The following is a 22,704-nucleotide window of genomic DNA, read 5'->3' as shown; positions in this document are numbered from 1 at the left end:
CTTCCTTTTATCCTTTTCAAACAGGGTAGAAGTATGAAAAAATACAAACCCGTATACTACTTAAATTTTGCATTATCGCCATGATTTCTTCTGACAATTTCTCAACTTTAGATAGCAACATCATCAATCTAGTAATAAAGAAAAAGATAGTACTTAGCAAGGGGAAGCATTTAAACATGGCAAGTCATTTTCAAAGCTTTAACTCTTTTTAAAGGACCTTTGACTTAGGTTCTTTCATTCTTTATAAACACAATATATATATTATCAACTGTCCCCTCTTTTGGAGTTTAATTTCCGATTCCCACTGAGCAGTGGAATGGAAGACATAGTTGGCTGTTCCTTTCTCCACAATGCCACAATGAGAACACTAATACACCACCATTCCTTCATTTACCTTGACTGAGTCTATGAATCAGTATCACCTAGTAACTTTTTTTAAAATAAAAAAAGTTTCGTGACTTTATTTTAAATTTGAAAATAAAGAAAAGGAAAAGAGGAAAACATCACTTGGAATTCAGTCTTCTGAACCTATCTCCAGTTATCTTTTTGGAAAAATTCTCCTAGTTTAAAAAAAAAAATTGTGTAACTTTGTTATCATGCTTTTTTTTTCTTTTTATAAAGAAATGGGGTTTACCTCTGTTGCCCAGGCTGAAGTGCAGTGGTATGATCATGGCTCACTGCAGCCTCAACCTCCTGGATTCAATAGATCCTCTTACCTTGTCCTCCCAAAGCACTGTGATTACAGGTGTGAGCCATGGTGTCTGGCTGTGCTTTCTTTACTTAATTTTGGGGGGGCCACATATTAAAGGCTACACAATATTCTATTTAGTAAACATACTAAAAGTGATTTAACTATTCCCTTACTGTTAAAATTTTAGTTTCTTTTCAAATTTTAAGACCCCATAGCTGTTTGTGATAATCCATATCAACACAGTCTGATAGAAAAATAATGTAAGCCATGTATGTAACTTAAAATTTTTAGTAGCCACATTAAAAGGAAAAAGGTAAACTTTAATAATTTTAATAATGTTTAAATATTTAACTCAATATATTCAAATATTATTTCAACATATAATGAATATAAAATTGAGATATTTTATACTTTTTTCAAATCCAGGTATACTTTACATATTAACAGCACACCTCATTTCATACTAGCCATATTTCAAGTGCTCATTAGCCATGTATGGCTAGTGAGTACTGTTTCAAACAGCATAAATCCATATAGATTTTATGAGAGAAACCAGAAATTCTATTTAAATGCTTTTTCAAGATTACATCAGTGTCATTCATTGACATTTTTGTGCTATTAAAAATAAGACAAATATGTTAAAATTTTGATATATAATGTGTATGTACAGTAAGTTTCAATTAAGTAAAATGTTATCTAAGTATGCAAACAAGAAATGAAGAGTTGATAACATTATTCAAAAGCTAAAAATTATGAGGACAGTGGAATTTTGGGTGAATTCTTTTCTTTAAAAGTTTTCCTTTATTATGTATTTTCAATCAGAAGTCATCTGTCTGAGGCCCTGACTGCTTAACAGGAGAATCTCAGTTTGAGAGATGGTATCATAAAGGAATTCCTTTTCCTTCAAATTGGGTCCAAAGACCTGAAGAAACAAGGACTTAAGGGACTCCCACCCAGGCTGGATCCTCTAGCTTCTCACATATGATGCCAAAGCCTACTGAGTACCACAGGAGTACAAAGTAGAGGCAAATTAAGTTACTTTGCTATAAGAAGGAATCTGAGGGGCTTACTGCCTTGTAACTTGCATCCCTTTCCTGGGAGAACTGGAATAGCAGAGCCTTTTTAAACTGACTTCTATATCTTAAAGAGTTGATGGTACTCCCTGTTCACCTATAGGGAATTGTGTGGGAATGCTGTGGCAGGGCTGCCATCTTGAATGTCTCCGAGTGGCTCTGTTTACATAGAGTTAGATGTAAATCGTGCCCCCAAAAGTTGTATAATGTAGCATCCCCAAAGGACCTACTAGCAGCTCTCCTACATTAAGATAGTAATTGAGGGGCTAAGCTAAAACAAACTGTTTCAACAATCTTAGAGACTTGTATGGATTAAATATCAATTATCTGGGGAAGTTGTTTTCAAAACATCTTTGATATGCTGAAGGTGCTTTCTCAAGGACACTTGTATCCATTGCAGGATCAAGTAGACTAGTAGACATGCCATTGCTCTTCTCATTATTATTCTGATTCCCTTTCCTCTCCTCCTCCTTTTTCTTCTCCCTAGACGAAATCACCTCTTTTTCCCACTTTGAAGGCAACCAAATCCCCATGAATGGTTTTTTTAAGTGTTATACAACTGTTAAATCCTGAAAAATCCTTTTTTTTCAAGGCATTATTTTCCACATCTTCTGAGTCACTGAAGAAGCCTTCATAATCTTTGGAGATAAACTATTTGCTAAGCAGATTTTGGGAGAAATATTTCTACCACTTTCTTCATCCTAGACAAAATGGAATTCTCATAAACATCCTACTTGTGCTGAAAAGTAGATTTGCATTGCTATTGAGAGCCCTTTTCTGTATTTTCAATGCATGGTTCAAATTCCACTTTGTTGCCCTAACATAGCATTATGGTTTGTGTACAGTCCCTTAGTTTTTAACATCATCTTGATGTTCCTTTACTAATTTATGTATTCCTGAAAACTAACAATCTTTCATTTTTTTCAAGCTGCCTGAAGAATATATTTCTCAAGTTCATTATGAAATTACAAAATTTCAAAGTTATTGTGGCTCTTTCAAGTTGGTGAGTAAAAGTATCATCACTGGTGCCATTCATATTTTACAGAATACTATTTTTTTCTCAAATAGATTTGCCTCTGACTAGATTAAATTGGACCAAATTTTTTTTTTTTTTTTTTTTTTTTTTTTTTTGAGATGGAGTCTTGCTCTCTTACCCAGGCTGGAGTGCAGTGGCGCAATCTCGGCACACTGCAAGTTCCACCTCCTCGGTTCATGTCATTCTCCTGCCTCAGCTTCTGGAGTAGCTGGGACTACAGATGCATGCTGCCACACCCAGCTAATTTTTTGTAGTTTTAGTAGAGACGAGGTTTCACCGTGTTAGCCAGGATGGTCTTGATCTCCTGACCTTGTGATCTGCCCGCCTCGTCCTCCCAAAGTGCTGGGATTACAGACGTGAGCCACGCCTGGCCCAAATCCTTTACTTATAATGATCCTTTGAGCCATCCAGATGTCAATGGGCCACTACATCCAGATATCCAGTGACTGTCGCCAGTTTTATGGCATCCTTACAAGATTTAATCAAATCTGCATTGTGGTCAAAGACTATTGTAGCACAACCTGAGAAATCTGAAATCTTGGTCTTCCTTGAATTAACCTTCTTTTTCATAACTAAAAACCAAGCAGCATTTTTTTTTTTAAGCATCTAGTAGTTTTTCTCTTGAGGGAGCTACATGTCAAAATTCAGGATTTTCAGTGCAGTTTTCCAATTTGCTTAGAAGAGTTGCATTGTGAAATTCAGAGTTCTTTCACGTTCCTCAAAGAGAAAGTCCTTATTCTGAAAAACAACTGAAATTAGGTGCAACAGCCAAATAAAATCCATGAGAAGCACTGGATGTATCCATTAATTCTGCTTTTCCTTCCTTCTATATTAACTTCTTCAGTCTCAAGTCAGGGGTAACTTGACTTTCAAAACTATAATTCTGTACCAGTTCAGGATTTTTCCTATCTTGGCCAGTTTCAATTCTTTCAGTTATTTTCCATTCTTAGCTTTAAATTTAGTTTCATCATTTACTTTTTCTCTATTAAGTCCCTCAGAAGTATTCTGAGGAGAGAACTAAAAGAACAAAGAGAAACTGTTATTAAATTGGTGCTTCTAATTCAGATTTATTGAGGCAGGTGTTAGCAAGCATTAACTCAGCTCCTGCTATGTGCTGTGCCATCCTAGATGTGAAAGAATGAGAAGCAAAGGAGTAGAGCAAATGAAAAAAGAACCCAGTGATTTATAGATTCCCTAGGATGCAAGCCATGGTACTTACTGTACTGTGTAGGCATTGTGGATATACTGGAAGAAGAGTGAAAACCTGTAAAAGCCATGATAATGGCCTGAAAAAAATCTTGATTTCCCTCCTTTTTTGTAACTTCCAATTGTTTGATATATATCTTGCTTACCAGATTGTAAGTTCCATGAAGGCAAGGGTGGTATCTACCTTATTTACTTTTATAACCTGTGTTAACTAATAAGGTGCCTGCAGGTGTGGTAGGTACCCAGTAACTATTTGATGGATCAATGAACAGAAGAAAAAAGACCTAGTCCAGTGACCATCCATCCCTAGAGTCAAGTGAAGTATGCCCATCCTGCAGTTTTCTCTCTCTTTTTTTTTTAACTTCCTTCTCCTATTGTCTTATGTAGTCTCCATGATTCATCAGTTATATTGCTGACAAAGTTAATTAATTCAGTTCCCTAACCTTCCACCACATATGTCTTTCTCACAGGTAACCCAGGATGTCCCTATTTGTTTTCTTTGCTCCTAGCCTAAGCTGTGAGTACTATGCGGGGGGGGGGGGGGGGGGGGGGGAAGCCTCACAGTAGAATTGACAGTCAATATTAGAAGTATGATTTTGCTGAGCACCCAATGCTGCTTAACTCTCCATTTACTTAATTTAATGAATCTTCTTAATTTCTGCTCAACATGACAGCCTAACCCAATCTCCACTTCCTCCATATTAAAACTAAACTCTTATATTTATATTTCTGCCTTAGTATTTTTAATACAGTATTCTCAGAGGCCACAAATACATCCCTAATTAATTCTATTACTAAAAGCTATTATCTGAAAGTTATTACCTCTAAGAAATTGTACTTTTATAAATCTCAAGACTTGTGCATTAAATGTACATAACAAGGATGAATTCCTTAGGTTCTTCTAAATCTTTACAATACTACAATTCATGCAGAAAAAGGTAAATAGGTCACCGAATCTCCATCTCCCTCAACCTAAACTGATAATTTTGGATGATAGCTGAATTATGAAAACAATGAAATATATTGTTAACATTTTTTTAATGCTTTCTTAGTTTAAGGCACTATACTTACTACTTTACAAACTATATCTTAATTTTCAACACAACTATCCGTGGGAAATATTGTCTCCATTCTACAGCTACGAACACTGAAGTACTAATAAATAATTTAATTATTCAGGGTTTTATAACAAGGGGCACAGTCAGGACTTGAACCCAGGTGTGTTTGACCTATGTTCTCAACCATTTTGTAATACTTCCAAAAGTGTAATTCAGTTACCACTGGCATCAGAATTCCTTGGTAAATGGTTAAAAATACAAATTCCTGGGCTGCATCCAAGAACTACTAACAGAGAAGGTCAGAAATATGCATTTCCAGGCAATTCTCATGCACATAAAAATTAATTAAAAGCACTTTTCATGAAGACTGATCACAAAAAAACCTGGTCAATATAAATGAAATTGATATCCTTTGTAAAAAAAAAAAATTTCCCCCTGTGTTTAGGTCTATGCATTTCATTATATTCTTACAGGCTGTCTCAAGGAGCTTTTCTGCATTCCGTTCAGCTTACTTTTTTTTTTTTAAATTTCTTATTGTGATAAAATATATATAACAAGATTTGTCATTTTAAACATTTTTAAGTGTACAATTCAGTGACATTACATTCACAATATGTGCAACCATCACCACTATATCCAAAACTTTTCTATTACTACAAACAGAAACTGTATAACCATTAAGCAATACCTCCTCATGCTTCCCACCTCCAGTCTCTAGTAACCTTTAATCTCCTTTCTGTCTCTTTGAATTAGTCCATTCTAGATATTGCGTACAACTGGAATCTTAACAATATTTGTCCTTATATGTGTCTTGCTTATTTCACTTAGCACAATGCTTTCGAGATTCTTCAATGTTGTAGCATGTATCAGAACTTCCTTCCTTTTCATGAATAAATAATATTCCACTGTATGTATATACCACACTTTGTTTAGCCATTTATTTGTTGATGAACATTTGGGTTGTTTCCTATCTTTTGGTTATTGTGAATAATGATGGAATAAACACTGGTATATAAATATCTAAGTCACTGTTTTCAATTATTTTGGGCATACACCTAGGAGTGAAATTGCTTGGTCTTATGTTAATTATATGTTTAACTTTTTGAGAAAGTGCCAGACTGTTTTCCACAGGAGCTACAATGTACAAGGGTTTTAATTCTTCTATATCCTTGCCAATATTTGTTATTTTCCACTTTTATTGTTTGTTTAAATGGCCATTCTCGTAGATGTAATGTGTAAAATGTAAGGTCTCACTGTAGTTTTGATTTGCATTTCTTTAATGACTAATGATATTTAATACATTTTCATGTGCTTATTGGCAATTTGTATAACTTCTTTCAAGAAATAGCTACTCAAGGCCAGGTGCGGTGGCTCACACCTGTAATCCCAGCAATTTGGGAGGCTGAGGCAGGCAGATCACGAGGTCAGGAGATCGAGACCACCCTAGTGAAGCCCCATCTCTATTAAAAATACAAAAAAAAAAAGTTTGCCACATGTGGTGGTGGGTGCCTGTAGTCCCAGCTATTCGGGAGGCTGAGGCAGGAGAATGGTGTGAACCCAGGAGGCGGAGCTTGCAGTAAGCCAAGATAGCACCACTGCACTCCAGCCTGGGCAACAGAGCGAGACTCTGTCTCAAAACAAACAAACAAACAAACAAAAAACCAAAACAACAAAAAAGAAATATCTACTCAAGTTTTTGCCTATGTTTAAAATTGGGCTGTCTTTTTTTCTTGTTGAGTTTTAGAAGTCCTTGATATACTCTGGACATTAAACCCTTATTAGATATATAATTTGAAAATATTTTCTCCCATTCTGTGCTATGCCTTTTCACTTTCTTGATGGTGTACTCTGAAGCACAAGAGCTTTTACTTTTGATAAAGTCCAATTTATTTTTTCTTTTGTTCATTGTGCTTTTGGTGTTGTTATATAAGAATCTATCAACAAATTCAAGGTCATGAAGATTTATCATTATGTTTTCCTCTAAGACAGTTATAAATGGTTTTGGCCCTTATATTTAGGTCACTGATCCATTTTGAACTAATTTTTATATATGCTGTGAGGTAGGGATCCAACTCCATTCTTTTTTATAAGGAAATCCTGTTTCCCAGCAACATTTATTGAAGACACTATTCTTTCTCCATTAAATAAACTTGGCATCCTTGTCAAAAATCAATTGGTCATAGATGTATGCGTGTGTTTTGGACACCCAATTCTATTCCATTTGTCTCTATGGCTACTGTTATGCCAGTGCCATACTGTTTTGATTACTGTAGCTTTGCTGTATGTTTTGAAATCAGGAAATATGAGTCTTCCAACTTTGTCCTTTTTCAAGATTGTTTGGCTATTTGGGGTCTCTTGTAGTTTCATATGAATTTAAGGATAGGCTTTTCCATTTCTGCAAAAAATGCTGTTTAATCATTCTGCAAAAGAAATACAGGAATTACAGTGAATCTGTAGACTGCTTTGTGTAGTAGCATTAACATCTTAACAATATTAAATCTTCTTGCCCATGAATACAGAATATCTTCCCTTTTATTTAGATATTCTTTATTTTCTTTCAAAAATGAACTGTAGTTTCTAGTGTACAAGTTTTTTACCTCTTTGGTTAAATTTATTCCTGTGTATTTTGTCCTTTCAGATCCTACCGCAATGGACTGCTTCCTTAATTTCCTTTTCAAATTCATTACAGGTATATGGAAACTGATTTTTGTGTGTTGATCTTATACCTTGAAACTTTTTTGACTCTAGTTATTAGCTCTAGTAGCTTCCTGTGCACTCTTGGGATTTTCTCTATAGAAAATCATTTCGTCTTCAAATAAAGATTGTTTTACTTTTTCCCTTCCAATTTAAATGTCTTTTATTTCTTTTTCTTGTCTAATTGCTCTGGCTAGAATTTCCAATACAATGTTGAATACCAGTGGTGAAAGCAGGTGTCCTTGTTTGGCTCCTGATCTTTTGGGGAAAGTTTTCAGTCTTCCATATCTAAAATTTTAAATTGTTGAAAATAATTCTCTTTTTAAGACTGGCTTTCCTCTTAGCCTTTGCTCACCTACAGAATAGGCATAATATGGAATATAGGCATATATCTTCATCCTAAGATTCTGATAAACATTTTCAACTAACTTATCCCTAGAGACCATCATTTGAGCAGTCAAGAGGAACTTAGAATACTGACCAGTGGTTGTCACAATTAAATTGTATACATAATGCAAAACAAAACAACAAACATTTTTTAAAAACCAGTTCTGGCATAACTCACTACTATTAAAAAGGTTTTATTTAGGTCAGTACAGAAATAAAAAAAATACACATCTAAAAAAGTTACTCTTCTGCCTATAAGAGAGAATGAGCTAGTGATTAAAAATAAGTCCTAGGCTGGGTGCAGTGGCTCATGCCTATAATCCCAGTACTTTAGAAGGCCAATGTGGGTGGATCACCTGAGGTCAGGAGTTTGAGACCAGCCTGGCCAACATGGTGAAACCCCCATCTCTACGAAAAATACAAAAACTAACAGGGCCTGGTGGTGGTGCACACTTATAATCCCAGCTATTTGGGAGGCTGAGGCAAGGAGAATCATTTGAACCCAAGAGGTGGAAGTTGCAGTGAGCCAAGATCATGCCATTGCACTCCAGCATGGGCAACAAGAGTGAAACTCTGTCTCAAAAAAAAAAAAAAAGAAAAGAAAAAAAAAAGAAAAAAAAAAGGGCCTATACAACAGGTGGGATCCTTGTGGTGATGGAACTGTTCTGTATCATGATTACAGCGGTAGATACAAGAACCTACATGTGATAAAATTGCATAGAACTAAATACACACACAAATGAGTTCATTGCAAAACAGGAAATATGAATAAGATCAGTGGATTGAGTCAATGTCAATTTCCTGGTTGTGATATTGTACTACAGTTTTATAAGATGTTATGTTGGGAAACTAGGAAAACACTACACATGATGTCTCTGTTTTACTTCTCACAATGGCAAGTAAATCTACAATTATCTGAAAATAAAACTTACAGGACAGTCACCATTATTGCATTTTCATAGCAATGCCAGCTACAGCAGCAGCAAATTGCCAAGAGGAAGAAAAGCCAATCGCAGTAAATTATATATATTCCTTGCAAAACATAAAGGATATGGAAGTTCACATAAAATATTAATGTGTAGTTTTTGTTTTTTTTTTTTTACAAATGGGCTTTATTGACACGCCATTAACTATTTGTTTTGTGAAGAAAAAATTTTTAAACCTAGAACATGGAACTGTATTTTCCTGTTGAGAGGATTCTTACATTTAAAATTCTCCAAATTGATCAATAGGAATTGATTTCAGGACGTATTCATCAGTAAAAAAAAGCAAAGCAAAAAGAGTACATATGGTGTGCCATCTTCTATATAAAAAAAGTAAGAAAAAACAAAATGAAACTGCATAAGAAAGGTAAATAAGAAACTAATGAATTTGGTTACCCACAAGAAATAGGTAGCAGGAATGAGGGAGGGATTAATGCTACTCTGAGTATCCTTTTTTGGCAACAGTTTTGACTTTTAGGACTATATTAATGGCTTATCTCATTTTAAAAAGTCAAAAAGCATGAGAAAAAAGTAAAATTCACGATCAAGAAAACCTATTTCAAATGAATACTTCAAATGATGAACTAATCCAAATAATTTTTGAAAACAGTAATTTGACTATGTATCTTTAATCTAAGCACAAAAAACTGCAAACAAATCTTGAATGCTTCGCAGGTTTGTTTTTAGCAGTGCTGTGAGCACAGGAATTCTGAAAGTATTTTGCGTGTGATGTAGGATTAAGCAAATGTGCAAATTTATTGCTGCTCTCAGGAGACAGAAATTTAGATTTGAGATGGGATAGAAATATGGAAAAGGGGAAGTCAAGGAAAAACCTTGTATCACTATGAACAGATGAATTTTTAAATGGTCAACCAGCAGAAGGTCAATTAATAAATACGGAAATGATGGAGTTAGAAAATTATGACTATGGCAATCATTATAGTAATAACTGACTCAGGCAAGCATCATCAATGTATGTTAAAACTACTGGGTGAAACATGACAAAGTACCTCGCCACAAAGTATTTATTAATTACAAAGGGAAAATGATTACTTTTTTTTTTTTTTTTTTGAGACGGAGTCTCGCTCTGTCGCCCAGGCTGGAGTGCAGTGGCGCGATCTCGGCTCACTGCACGCTCCGCCTCCCCGGTTCATGCCATTCTCCTGCCTCAGACTCCCGAGTAGCTGGGACTACAGGCACCCGCCACCTCGCCTGGCTAGTTTTTCATATTTTGTAGTAGAGACGGGGTTTCACCGTGTTAGGTGGGATGGTCTTGATCTCCTGACCTCGTGATCTGCCTGTCTTGGCCTCCTAAAGTGCTAGGATTACAGGCTTGAGCCACCGCGCCTGGCCAAATGATTACTTTTATAGTATATAAACCTGCTGAACATCACTGTAATCAAATGATTAAAATTAATCAATAATAGGACAAAATATCTCTTGATGTAATTCAACATTCTTCTATATTTTTGCCCCAAAATACATAACATGACTAATGACAAAATATCAGGCAAACACAACTGAGGAATGATGTACAAAAAAGAGTCTACACTATTTAAAAAATAGGAATTGATTTCAGGACGTATTCATCAGTAAAAAAAGCAAAGTGAAAAGTAAGAAAAAACAAAATTTTTTTTTCTGACATTTCTAACAAAATGTCACTGTCAGAGAAGACAATAAAAGGTTAAAAAAATTGTTCTAGATTGAAGGAAACTTTAAGAACTATTTTGTAATATGTGACCTTGGATTGAATCCTGGATCAAGAGAAAAGCTGTGATAAAGAACATTACTGGGAAAATTTGAATTTGGAGTATATACTAGATAACAGTAATTATATCAATGTTAAATTTTCTGATTTTAATATTTTTACTATGGCTAAATAATGCTCTTCTTAGGAAATACACACTGAAGGATTTAGCGGTAAAAAAGGATGTCTGCAACTTCTCAAATATTCAGAAAAGTTTGGGTACCTATGTATGTGTGTGCACATGTGTGACAGAGAGAATAAAAGTACATGGTGACAAAATATTAACAATTTGTGACTCTGGGGGAGTGTTAAGGAATTCTTTTTAATATTCTTGCCAATTTTCTATAAATTTTAAATTATTTAAGAATCTAGAGTTTAAAAAATGTCTCTAAACTGTTAAAAGCATACACAGGCCGGGCGCGGTGGCTCAAGCCTGTAATCCCAGCACTTTGGGAGGCCGAGACGGGCGGATCACAAGGTCAGGAGATCGAGACCATCCTGGCTAACACGGTGAAACCCCGTCTCTACTAAAAACACAAAAAATTAGCCGGGCGAGGTGGCGGCGCCTGTGGTCCCAGCTGCTCGGGAGGCTGAGGCAGGAGAATGGCGTGAACCCGGGAGGCGGAGCTTGCAGTGAGCTGAGATCTGGCCACTGCACTCCAGCCTGGGCGACAGAGCGAGACTCCGTCTCAAAAAAAAAAAAAAAGCATACACAAGGTATTTATAGATATTTTACCCATGGAATTTTTTTCTTTTTTTTTCTTGATAGGGTATTTTTCTGTCTCCCAGGCTGGTGTGCAACCTGCAGTGCTAGAGTGATCCTCCCATCTCAGCTTCCTGAGTAGCTGGGACTACAAGCGTGCACCACCCAGGCCTGCTAATTAAAAAAATTTTTTTTTGTAGAGATGGGATCTCCCTATATTGCTCAGGCTTGAACTTCTGAACTCAAGTGATCTGCTTGCCTTGACATCCCAAAGTGCTGGGATTATAGGTGTGACTCACCACGCCCAGCCCAGTGAGAAATTTTGTTTGCAGTTCTTAAGCTTGTTTTCTACTTCATAAATTTAAGAACTCTACTTCATAAATTTTGTGTTTTTAAGGGTCTCAAGATTTTGGTTTAAATAAACAAAACTATGTATTTATAAAAATAATTTGAGTCATGTTTCTATTCAAATTTGTATTTTTATTGCATTTAACTTTTTAAAAATTTATTTTAATTAAAAAAATTTTTTTAAGATTGGAAACCATCAACTTGTATTGACAGCAATGATGACTTTTCTCTGTAGCCTATGGTAGTGGACAGAGTGTGCTGACCCAGGATGTTTTTATCTGTAGACTAACAATGACATACATACTTCTAAATAGCCAACTACTTTTTCCTAAAATGGAGCTGAAAGAATTCATAATGGTAACAAATTAGTGTTACAGATACATATTTTAATATGTAAAGGAGCTTTCACCTTTTATGTGAACTTTGGTACTGTGAAGACAGAGGCAATTTTGTTTAGATTTACCCAGATACGTTTCATTCCTAAGAAAAGCCTCTTGGCAATACGTTTATTCAGTTCTGAGAAATGGTGACATTTTGGAAACTTCTTTCAGAAACAGCAGTCACACATGTGGAACACTGGATTAAAATAAAAAATGCGGGCTCTATTTAAGCCCATATTTTTCTACATAGGATCGCAACATAGGGTTAGGACATCCTCCCCCGACCCTACACATTTCCAAAGGAAAATCCAATTTTAGAAGTTTCTACTTGCCAAACTTAAAAAACCCAGTCACCTGAAAGTTAGCCAGCAGGGCATTGCCACCAACCCCAAATAAAGCTGTAGCTTTCATCACGTGCACCAGACAAATCTACAAGGCTAGTTTCAGTATTCCTCTTTTAAAGAATTTATTTTAAACCTATTATACCACACAGCATGTTTCAAACACTGACATATAACTCCCTAATAAGATAAAACAAAGGCAAAAAGGTTTATCTTATTAGAAACAAGATACACCATCACTTACAGTCTTCAAATATCACTGCACTTTAACTTTCATAATTTGACAAAGCATTCATGAAAAAAGCTACAGACTAGTTTTAACAGACAAAAAATACCTTACCTGTAAGCAGACATGTGCCTGTCCTAAATTTTTTATTAGGTAAGAATTTTACAAACATTATTTATATTAGTGGTAATGGAGAGTATTGCACCTTCTCCAAGCTGCAGGGTGAGAACCACCAAGAGTGTGGTGGAACTTATGGCCCTTCCAAAGCCATGGCTCTTTCGGCCTGCAGATGTCAGCCTCCACCTCCTGGGCTCAAATGATTCTCCTAACTCAACCTCCTATGTAGCTGGGTCCACAGGTGCACACTACCATGCTTGGCTAATTTTTTTATTTTTTGTAGAGATGGGGTCTCATTTTGTTGCCCAGGCTGGTCTCTTAACTCCTTGCCTCAAGTGATCCTCCCTCCTTGGCCTCCCAGAGTCCTGGGATTACAGGCCAGTGATGGATATTGACTATTCACTAGCTTTTGGAAATAAGAAAATTTATTTAGAAACTTGTTTTGTAGTTTATAATCATTAACATTTAGTGTTCTCATAGAAATAGATTATTTGTTCTAATTGGCTAAGAATGTATTTAAAAAGCATCTTGCTTTCTAAATTATAGTTATTTTCTAGGGTTATTTTTTTCTTTTTTTGAGACAGGGTCTCGCTCTGTCACCCAGGCTAGAGTGCATTTGTATGATCATCACTTACTGTAGCCTTGACCTCCTGGGCCCCAGTGATCCTCCCACCTCAGCCTCCCGAGTAGCTGGGACTACAGGCATGTACCACCACACCCAGCTACTAGGGAGGCTGAAGCAGGATAACAGCTTGAGCCCAGGAGGCAGAGGTTGCAGCGAGCCGAGATTGCATCATTGCACTCCAGCCTGGGCGACACAACGAGACTCTGTCTCAAAAAAAAAAAAAAAAGTATCATTTTCTTTTTTTTTTTTTTTTAGAGACAGGGTCTCACTGTGTCACCCAGGCTGGCATGCAGTGGCTATTTACAGGAGGGATCATAGTGTACTACAGCCCTGAACTCCTGGCCTCAAGCAATTTTCTTTCCTCAGTCTCCTGACAGAATTTTTTTTTTTTTTTTTTTTGAGACAGAGTCTTGCTCTGTCACCCAGGCTGTAGTACCGTGGCACGATATCAACTCACTGCAACCTCCCAACCCGGGTTCAAGTGATTCTCCTGCTTCAGCCTCCTGTGTAGCTGGGACCACAGGCGCCCGCCAGCACGCCCAGCTAATTTTTGTATTTTTAGTAGAGACAGGGAGAACTCCCAGCCTAAAGTGATCTGCCCGCCTTGGCCTCCCAAAGTGCTGGGATTACAGGTGTGAGCCACCACACCTGGCCCGTTATTTTTGTATGTTGTAAAATGTCTCAGCTCATACTTAAATTCACTAATTATAACACCAATTCATGGAGTGATATACTTAAATAACAGAGATCTTTAGAAACAAATATGGAGAGAAATTAATAAATTAAATAAACATAGGCAAATTCCTATGTGACTCATAACAATGGTTCTTGTTCTTCCCTTGCTCCTTGAAGCCCACTGCCATGGGAGCTATTGTTTTAAAAGTCTGAGCTCTAAAGAAATTGATGGGTTTACAAGAAGAAAGAAGGAAAGACACTATTAAGTGGAGCTGATTCGGGGAGAAAAACAACAGGCTTGATTATCTGGTATCACTTTTGTCCAAAAACATTTCCTCCTTTGCTGCCTATTTACACTTTATGTAACTGCATCAGAAATTAATTCGGTTTAGCAGGCACCTGCTTTCAAATGCAAGATTATCTGTGATTTATAAATTTTTACTTGCTACTTGCTTTCACTGTATATCCTTTTGTATAATTTGAACTTTTTCCTGTGTACATATATTTCCTATGTTAAAAAACATTAAATAAGTTAAACAAAAAAGAATGCTTTCTGTTAATATCCAGTTGAGATCAGTTCACTGAGGAAACAAAAGCTTTGATTAGGAGTAGGAAGAAATAATTTACAACAAAAATATTTGTGGGGCAGAAAAGACTGAAACATGCAAATATTTGGAGCTGGAGGAGCAGTATGTCAAGGGCAAACAGCTACTAAAAGCAAATAATGGACAGATGTAGGAGATGCCAAACAATGAGGATTCTTTGAAAAACTCTTCTCTTTGTCCCTAAAGTATTTTAAATGGCACTCAGTTTCCACATCTTTTAATCTGGACTACTACCAAAACTATAGTTCAGCTATATCATGAAATAAATAGATCTGTGCCCTGACTCAGGGCTGTAACCACAGATTATAACACTATTTGCATGGAAAATGCATTCTGAGTTCCATGTAAATGACTCCAAAAACATTTGTAAACATAACCCATTTCTAAATTGAGGAAGGTATATTAACTTACAGCATAAGATCATAAGCTCCCAGGCTGCAAGCAGAATCTCACACCTGTAATCCCAGAATTTTGGGAGGCCTGGGTGAGTGGATTGCTTGAGCCCAGGGGTTTGATACTAGCTTGGGTAACATGGCGAAACCCTGTCTCTGCAAAAATACACAAAAATTAGTAGGGCGTGGTGGTGTGGACCTGTAGTCTCAGCTACGCAGGAGGCTAAGGTGGGAGGACTGCTTGAACCCAGGAGGTTGAGGCTGCACTGAATGGCGATCACACCATTGTGCTCCAGCCTGGGCAACAGAGTGAGACCCTGTCTCAGGGCAAAAAAACAAAAAAACAAACCAAAAAAAACACATAAGCTCCCAATGGGGAGAAACTTCATTTTCCTTATCTTTACTCTTTAGTGTCCACTGGTGTGGTAGATAGAAGATACACTGAAATGGTAAATGAGCTAAACATATGCACTACTTTGAAAATTTAACCCCCATTCTGCTTAATTCAATCCTTCCAGGAAGACGATACGAATACAGTTGTCCCTCAGTATCTGTGGAGAATTGGTTCCAGGACTTCAGCAGATACCAAAATCCATGGAGGCTCAAGTCTCCTATATAAAATGGTGCATTTGCATATAACCTATGCACATCCTCCCATATACTTTAATCATCTCTAGATTACTTATAATACCTAACACAATGTAAATGCTACATAAATAGTTGTTATACTGTATTGGTTTAGGAAATAATAACAAGAAAAAAGTCTGTATATGTTCAGTACAGATGCAACCATTCATTTTTTTCTCAAAATATTTTCAATCTGTCATTGGTTGAATCCACAAATGTGTAATACACACATATGGAGAGCCATCTGTATTCTTTCCAGGCTTTTCCTACGTAGACAGTAGCTTTCTGCAGATAATGTCTTCATTCAAAGGAACCACCGACAGGACAATATGAAAATGATTGGTTGCTGGCCTGTAGGCCTTCCAGGTTCCTCTAGATCTCTCTCTGCTGGCTTCACTGTTTCTAGTTCCATCCTGAACCAGCTATTTGTTAGACACTTTGTTCCTAAACCACGTATTACTTCTCCATCCATGTAAATCTGAAGTAAATGTCTTACTCTATTTTACCCTGAGCTGGTCTATTATGCATATGCTGGGAGAACTGGGCTCAATGAGTATTAAAATTAAGGCATCATATATAACCATTATAGAATATCACAAACCACATCACAACTAAGGTATTTTACTTATTTAAGAGAGAATATTTCAGGTCAGGTATAAACTATTAATTTCTACAAATAAATTCTTTTAAATGGTCACTTTAACAAATATGAACATCTTCCTGCAGAATACACATATGTAATTTCAAAAATAACAAACTTACTCATCATTGTCTTTTGTTGTCGATTCTTTGCTTTCAGTTAAACTGGGGTGATTCAATTTTTTTCTCTTTTCTATATATGTGTAATAAAGAAAAGGACATAAAGTTAAAGGAGAAATCATCAAATTTTAAATAGAATTTTGTCAAATTTTAAATAGAAAGTAAAAAGGTGGACAAATGGAAGGGAGGTGGGAAAAGAAAAAGTATCCTATTTTGTTTTTTTTTTCCATTTCCTATTTGCCTAATTTCTTATTCACAATACCACATAAGAAAAAATAATCTTTTGAATAAAATTTCAATTGAAGGTTGGTATATTAAAGAGAAATCCAATATGATTCCATAATTAGGTTAAAATGCATTAGTAAACTTTATTAGATAAAGGATACTTTCATCAAAGATTTTAATCAATGATATTATATTAAGGCTTCCAGTTTGCATTATTCCACCTCTATTTTTTTTCTCAAGTTAACAACAAGGGATTGGTGATACTGATACTCAGAAAATAGTTAAGTTCCTCATAGTAACATTGTAAAATAAATTTGATTTTAGGGGTAAAAGTACCTTTTAATTTTATTTTTAAATTGACACTAAATATTTATAGTATATAACATGTTCTGAAATATGTATATATTGTAAAATGGCTAAACCAAACTAGTTAACATATCTACTACCTTACATACTTACCATTTTTTTGTGGTATGAACACTGAAAGTCTACTTTCTTAGCAATTTTCAACTGTATAATATGTTGCTATCAATTATAGTCAATTATACAATAATTGAACTTGTTCCTCCTGTCTAGCTGAAATTTTTATCATTTGGTCAACATGTTCCCAATCACTCAGCCCTCCCGACCAGCAGACCCTGGTAACCACCACTCTATTTTCTGTTCTATGATTTTGACTTTTTTAGATCCCACTTATAAGTGAGATCATGTGATATTTGTCTTTCTATGCCTGGCTTACTTCCCTTAACATAATATCCTCCAGGTTCATTCATGTTGTCCCAAGTGGCAGGATTTCCCTCTTTTTAAAGGTTAAGAGCATTCCATTGAGTATATATACCATATTTTCCTTATCCATTCATCTGTTCATGGGCACTTAGGTTGATTTAGTATCTTAGCTATTGTGAATAATGGTGCAATGAACATGGGAATCCAGATATTTCTTTGACATACTGATTTAATATCCTTTGAATATACACCCAGTAGTGGGATTGCTGGGTCATATGGTAATTTTATTTAAATTTTTTGAGGACCTGAATCTTTAAATGTGTATTTATTTAGTAAATCCTTGGAAAGATCTAAGTATATCATTCATTATTTATTTAAGATAACAGGCTGGGCGCAGTGGCTCACGCCTGTAATCCCAGCACTTTGGGAGGCCGAGGCAGGCGGACCACAAGGTCAGGAGATCGAGACCATCCTGGCTAACTCGGTGAAACCCTGTCTCTACTAAAAACACAAAAAATTAGCCGGGCGCAGTGGCGGGTGCCTGTAGTCCCAGCTACTCGGGAGGCTGAGGCAGGAGAATGGCATGAACCTGGGAGGCAGAGCTTGCAGTGAGCTGAGATCGCGGCACTGCACTCCAGCCTGGGCAACAGAGCAAGACTCCGTCTCAAAAAAAAAAAAAAAAAAAAAGATAACAATAAAATAAATAAATGGTTACATTCCATTTAAAATGCCATCTAGTTATCCAAGGTCATAGCTTATCTAAACTTTTACAAGTTTCACAAATTGACAGAGGCACACGTGAAGACATAAGATGTAACTAAGTCATAATCCTTCATATGCTCACTGGGTTGAAATGTAAGTTTGTTTGATTTTATAGCTCTTGTAGAACATAATGTTTGTACTTATCAATGGTTAAGCAGATAATTGTTTTATGAGCTATTTAGTTGTTTGTTCTAGAGTACTTTATACTACCATATACACCAAGTACTTTAAACACATTTGATACATAATTAGCAAGTATTTGAGGATACATATTAGTACAGTTAAGATTTTCAGTGCCTTGCATATACTAGCTTTTGATGTTTATTGAATGAATAAACAAGCAAATGAATGAATAACCCAAACTGTTGACCACTAATAAAAAAGAGTCAAAAGAAACTCAATTTCATTGAGTCCACTGGTTCAGAAGTCGATTAATAATAACTCCTCTCATTGTTACTTTGAACCTATGTCTTCCTCAAAAACAATAACAACAACAACAAAAACCTATCATGTTACCCCAAAATAGTCTCTAATGGCAAAAGGAGAAAAAAGTTATAATTTAGAAATTTTGTTAAAGCACTAGTTATTTCTCTTGTTTATGAACTATGCCTTATTTGACAAGTCAGTAACCTTGTTTCAAACGGAATAAATTAATATGGTTAAAAATGTAGTAAAGAATGTAAGGGGAAAAGAATAACAATATTTTGTGATTTTAGAGAGTTTTGGAGTAATAAATTAAAATCTGTCTCTGAAAAAAGTTAAGCTGAAAATGAATGTTTTGTGGAAAACCACAAATGAAAACCCAAATGTACCTTAAACCTTTATTTCAGAAAATCTTTGCCTAAAGGTCAATACTAATTTCCTGAATTTTGTACTATGCTGTTTGCATTCAGTAAGGCTCCAAAATTAAGTATTAAAATTACTTTGTTCCTGTTTTTTTTTTTTTTTTTTTTTTGAGACGGAGTCTCACGCTGTTGCCCAGGCTGGAGTGCAGTGGCGCGATCTCGGCTCACTGCAAGCTCCGCCTCCTCGGTTCACGCCATTCTCCTGCCTCAGCCTCCTGAGTAGCTAGGACTACAGGCGCCCGCCACCGCGCCCGGCTAATTTTTTGTATTTTTTTTTAGTAGAGACGGGGTTTCACTGTGGTCTCGATCTCCTGACCTTGTGATCCGCCCGCCTCGGCCTCCCAAAGTGCTGGGATTACAGGCTTGAGCCACCGCGCCCGGCCTACTTTGTTCCTTTAACTTGTAATTCGTTTTCACATTTCAGCACTAATAGCAAAAAATGTCAGGTAAGAAATAGTAAAGAATGTTATTTGAATTTTCACTAGGTATTCAATGCCTTTTTAAATATTTTTATTATAAGAGAACTAGTCAAATATCTCACCCTGTAAAAATGCATCAATAGTATTAACTTCAGTCTTCTCGTGGAAGGATTTATGATTTTAAATAATTTTCAGCTGTTAAATATGAAGAATTTTAATATTTCTAAGAGTAATACTTAGATCAGTTATTAGACTGTTGAGTAATACAACATATTGAGTAGTAAATGAGTTTTCCAGTTACTTAATACATTCCTTTATTTCATTCCATTCTATTAAAAAAAAAAGTAAGCACAATGAATATATACAAAAGGACTGTGGAATCTATATGGTATTTTTCTTGTGAGATTATATGTAAAAGTGAGCAAACACTTGTGTATTTGACTCTCTTTAAGTGCAGTTTTACAAAACATTGGTGACAAATGTACCATCACTGAATCTGAACTAGATTCAGAATTGTATTTGAGCTTTTTGGTAAGGCTCCAGGGAGCTCTTTCCCTAACCAATGAAGATAGCTTTCAACAAATTGTTGACACTTGGAAGCACAATCAATAGTGATGACAATGGCTAACACTTACATGGTATTAACTAGGGCCAGGCATTGCTTTAAATATGTTACATATGATATCTAATTAACTTGCACAACTCTGACACAGTCACTCTTGTTCCCATTTTACAGATGAGAAAATAGAAGTACAGAATGGTTACATAACTTATCCCAGTCCATAAAGTTAGTGAGTGAGGACTGAAACCCAGACATTTAGCTGAAGACTGTGCTCTTAACCATGATGCAATGCTTATTAATAGACTAATGTAGGCTGGGCACAGTGGTTCACGCCTGTAATCCTAGCACTTTGGGAGGCCGAGGTGGGTGGACTGCCTGAGCTCAGGAGTTTGAGACCAGCCTGGGCAACACGGTGAAACCCTGTCTCTACTAAAATACAAAAAAATTACCCAGGCACAGCAGTATGTGCCTATAATCCCAGCTACTTGGGAGGATGAGACAGGACAATCACTTGAACCTGGGAGGCAGAGGTTGCAGTGAGCCAAGATTACACCACTGCACTCCAGCCTGTGTGACAGAATGAGACTCCATCTTCAAAAAAAAAAAAAAAAAAAAAAAATTAATGTAAAGTCCAAACAGGTTTAAGCTGGTATCATGCTGCTTATAGGTACCCTTACTTTATAGTTGATAAATATTATAGGCAATAATTTTGGTCTCAAACAAAAAGTTAAGAGTTGGGAAAACCTTGATCCACAGAGGTTTAGTGATTTGTCTAAGGCGGTCAAACAAAAGTTAGTAACTTCTTTCTGAAAAGGTTACTTGCATGTAGATCAAGTTGAGGCCTGCAGGCAAAGAGGTGAATGAGATACTGATACAGTCCTGCTATTCTTTTAATAAACCAAATTAATATTAATAAACTAGAGTGGTAGGTAAATAACCTCTTTAGAGGATCAACTCATAAAAAATAACAATATTAATTTTTTTTTTTCTTTTTTTGAGACAGAGTCTCACTTTGCTAGCCCAGCCAACCACTGCCTCCCAGGTTCAAGTGATTCTCCTGCCTCAGCCTCCTGAGCAGCTGGGACTACAGGCATACACCACCAGGCCTGGCTAATTTTTGTATTTTTAGTAGAGACTGGGTGTCGCCATGTTGGCCAGGCTAATCCTGAACTCCCGACCTCAGGTGATTTGCCCACCTCAGCCCCTCAAAGTGCTGGGATTACAGGAGTGAGCCACTGCACACGGCTGAATGGTTCTTTTTCACTCAAAATGAAAACACCTTTATTAAGTCGCATAGATAGAAATGTAACAACATTCTTAAAATATTACTTACACTATTGAATAGAAGGTTATCGCTGAGAAAACTGAAATAACTTTTTATCTACTAAAACAGTAATATTTGGGAAGCAGTAACAAAAATACAGGTTTTTTACATCTTTCATTCAGATTACTTTGTGTTGACTGGGTACTTGACAGTCTGATAACTGACCTAAGTGTTATTCTTAGAAATATTAAAACTTGTCATATTTAAAAGCTGAAAAGTATTTAAAAGCCTAAGTCTTTCCATGAAAATATTGAGATTAATATTATTGATCTACATTTTACAGGGTAAGATATTTGACTAGTTCTTTTACAATAAAAATGTTTAGCATTTGGCCCACACCTCAGATTGCTCACCACAGATTTAAGGAGATAGTATAGTAGTTTATCAGCTCCTTTACATATTGTTTGTTCCTTCTGCTACTTGAAAAAAAATCAGTCTTGCCAGAGGGCTACCATTTCATTAGACTTTTCAGAGAACTAGCTTTTGACTTGTTGCTTACTATCCTGTTTTCAATTTATAATTTCTCTTCATATCATTATTTCCTTTCTGCTTTGGGGGGTTCATTCTGTTGTTCTTTTTCAGTCATTCTGAGTTGAATGCTTGACTCAATAGTTTTCAATCATTCTTCCTTTTTAAATACAGTCATGAGCAGTATAACACTTTGGTGAGTGACAAACCACATACATGACAATGGTCCCATAAGATTATAACACCATATTTCTACTGTACCTTTTCTACTCAGATATGTTTAAATATACCAATACCATTATGTTTTGATTGCCTATGGTATTCAGTACAGTCCACTGTATAGGTTTGCAGCCTACAAACAACAGGCTATACCATATAGCATAAATGTGTAGTAGGCTATGCCATCTAGGTTTGTGTAAGTACAATCTATGATGTTCATACAACGACAAAATCACTGAACAATGCCTTTCTCAGAAGGTATCCCCATTGTTAAGTGACACAGGACTGTATATGCATTTGTAAGTACAGTTGGCCCTCTGTATTAGTGGGTTCTATATCTGTGGATTCAACCAACCATGGATCAAAAATACTTTGTTTAAAAAAAGGATGGTTGCATCTGTACTGAACATATACAGACTTTTCCTTGTCATAATTCCCTAAACAATACAGTATAACTATTTCCATAGCACTTACATTGTAT

At 36.0% G+C, this 22,704-nt stretch overlaps 1 protein-coding gene across 28 annotated transcripts in view; it reads right to left on the bottom strand.

Moving 5' to 3' along the window:
- ITGB3BP (integrin subunit beta 3 binding protein) overlaps positions 1 to 22,704 on the bottom strand; it is a 74,102-nt gene that overhangs the window by 13,077 nt on the left and 38,321 nt on the right. For 27 of the 28 annotated variants that reach the window (XM_074005003.1, XM_074004984.1, XM_074004962.1 and 24 more), the window contains 2 exons: positions 16,677 to 16,746; positions 50 to 128 (listed from right to left, as the gene is read on the bottom strand). In XM_074005003.1, the coding sequence (XP_073861104.1) occupies positions 50 to 128; positions 16,677 to 16,746 (149 nt within the window). Of the gene's footprint in view, positions 1 to 49; positions 129 to 5,623; positions 7,485 to 16,676; positions 16,747 to 22,704 lie in introns of those variants that run through there. The other variant, XM_074004968.1, reaches the window with a different exon arrangement.

Source organism: Macaca fascicularis, chromosome 1, assembly GCF_037993035.2.
Source record: "Macaca fascicularis isolate 582-1 chromosome 1, T2T-MFA8v1.1".
Lineage (NCBI taxonomy): Eukaryota > Metazoa > Chordata > Mammalia > Primates > Cercopithecidae > Macaca > Macaca fascicularis.
The sequence above is the reverse complement of the archived record's forward strand: the minus strand, read 5'-3'. Positions and strand labels throughout refer to the sequence as shown.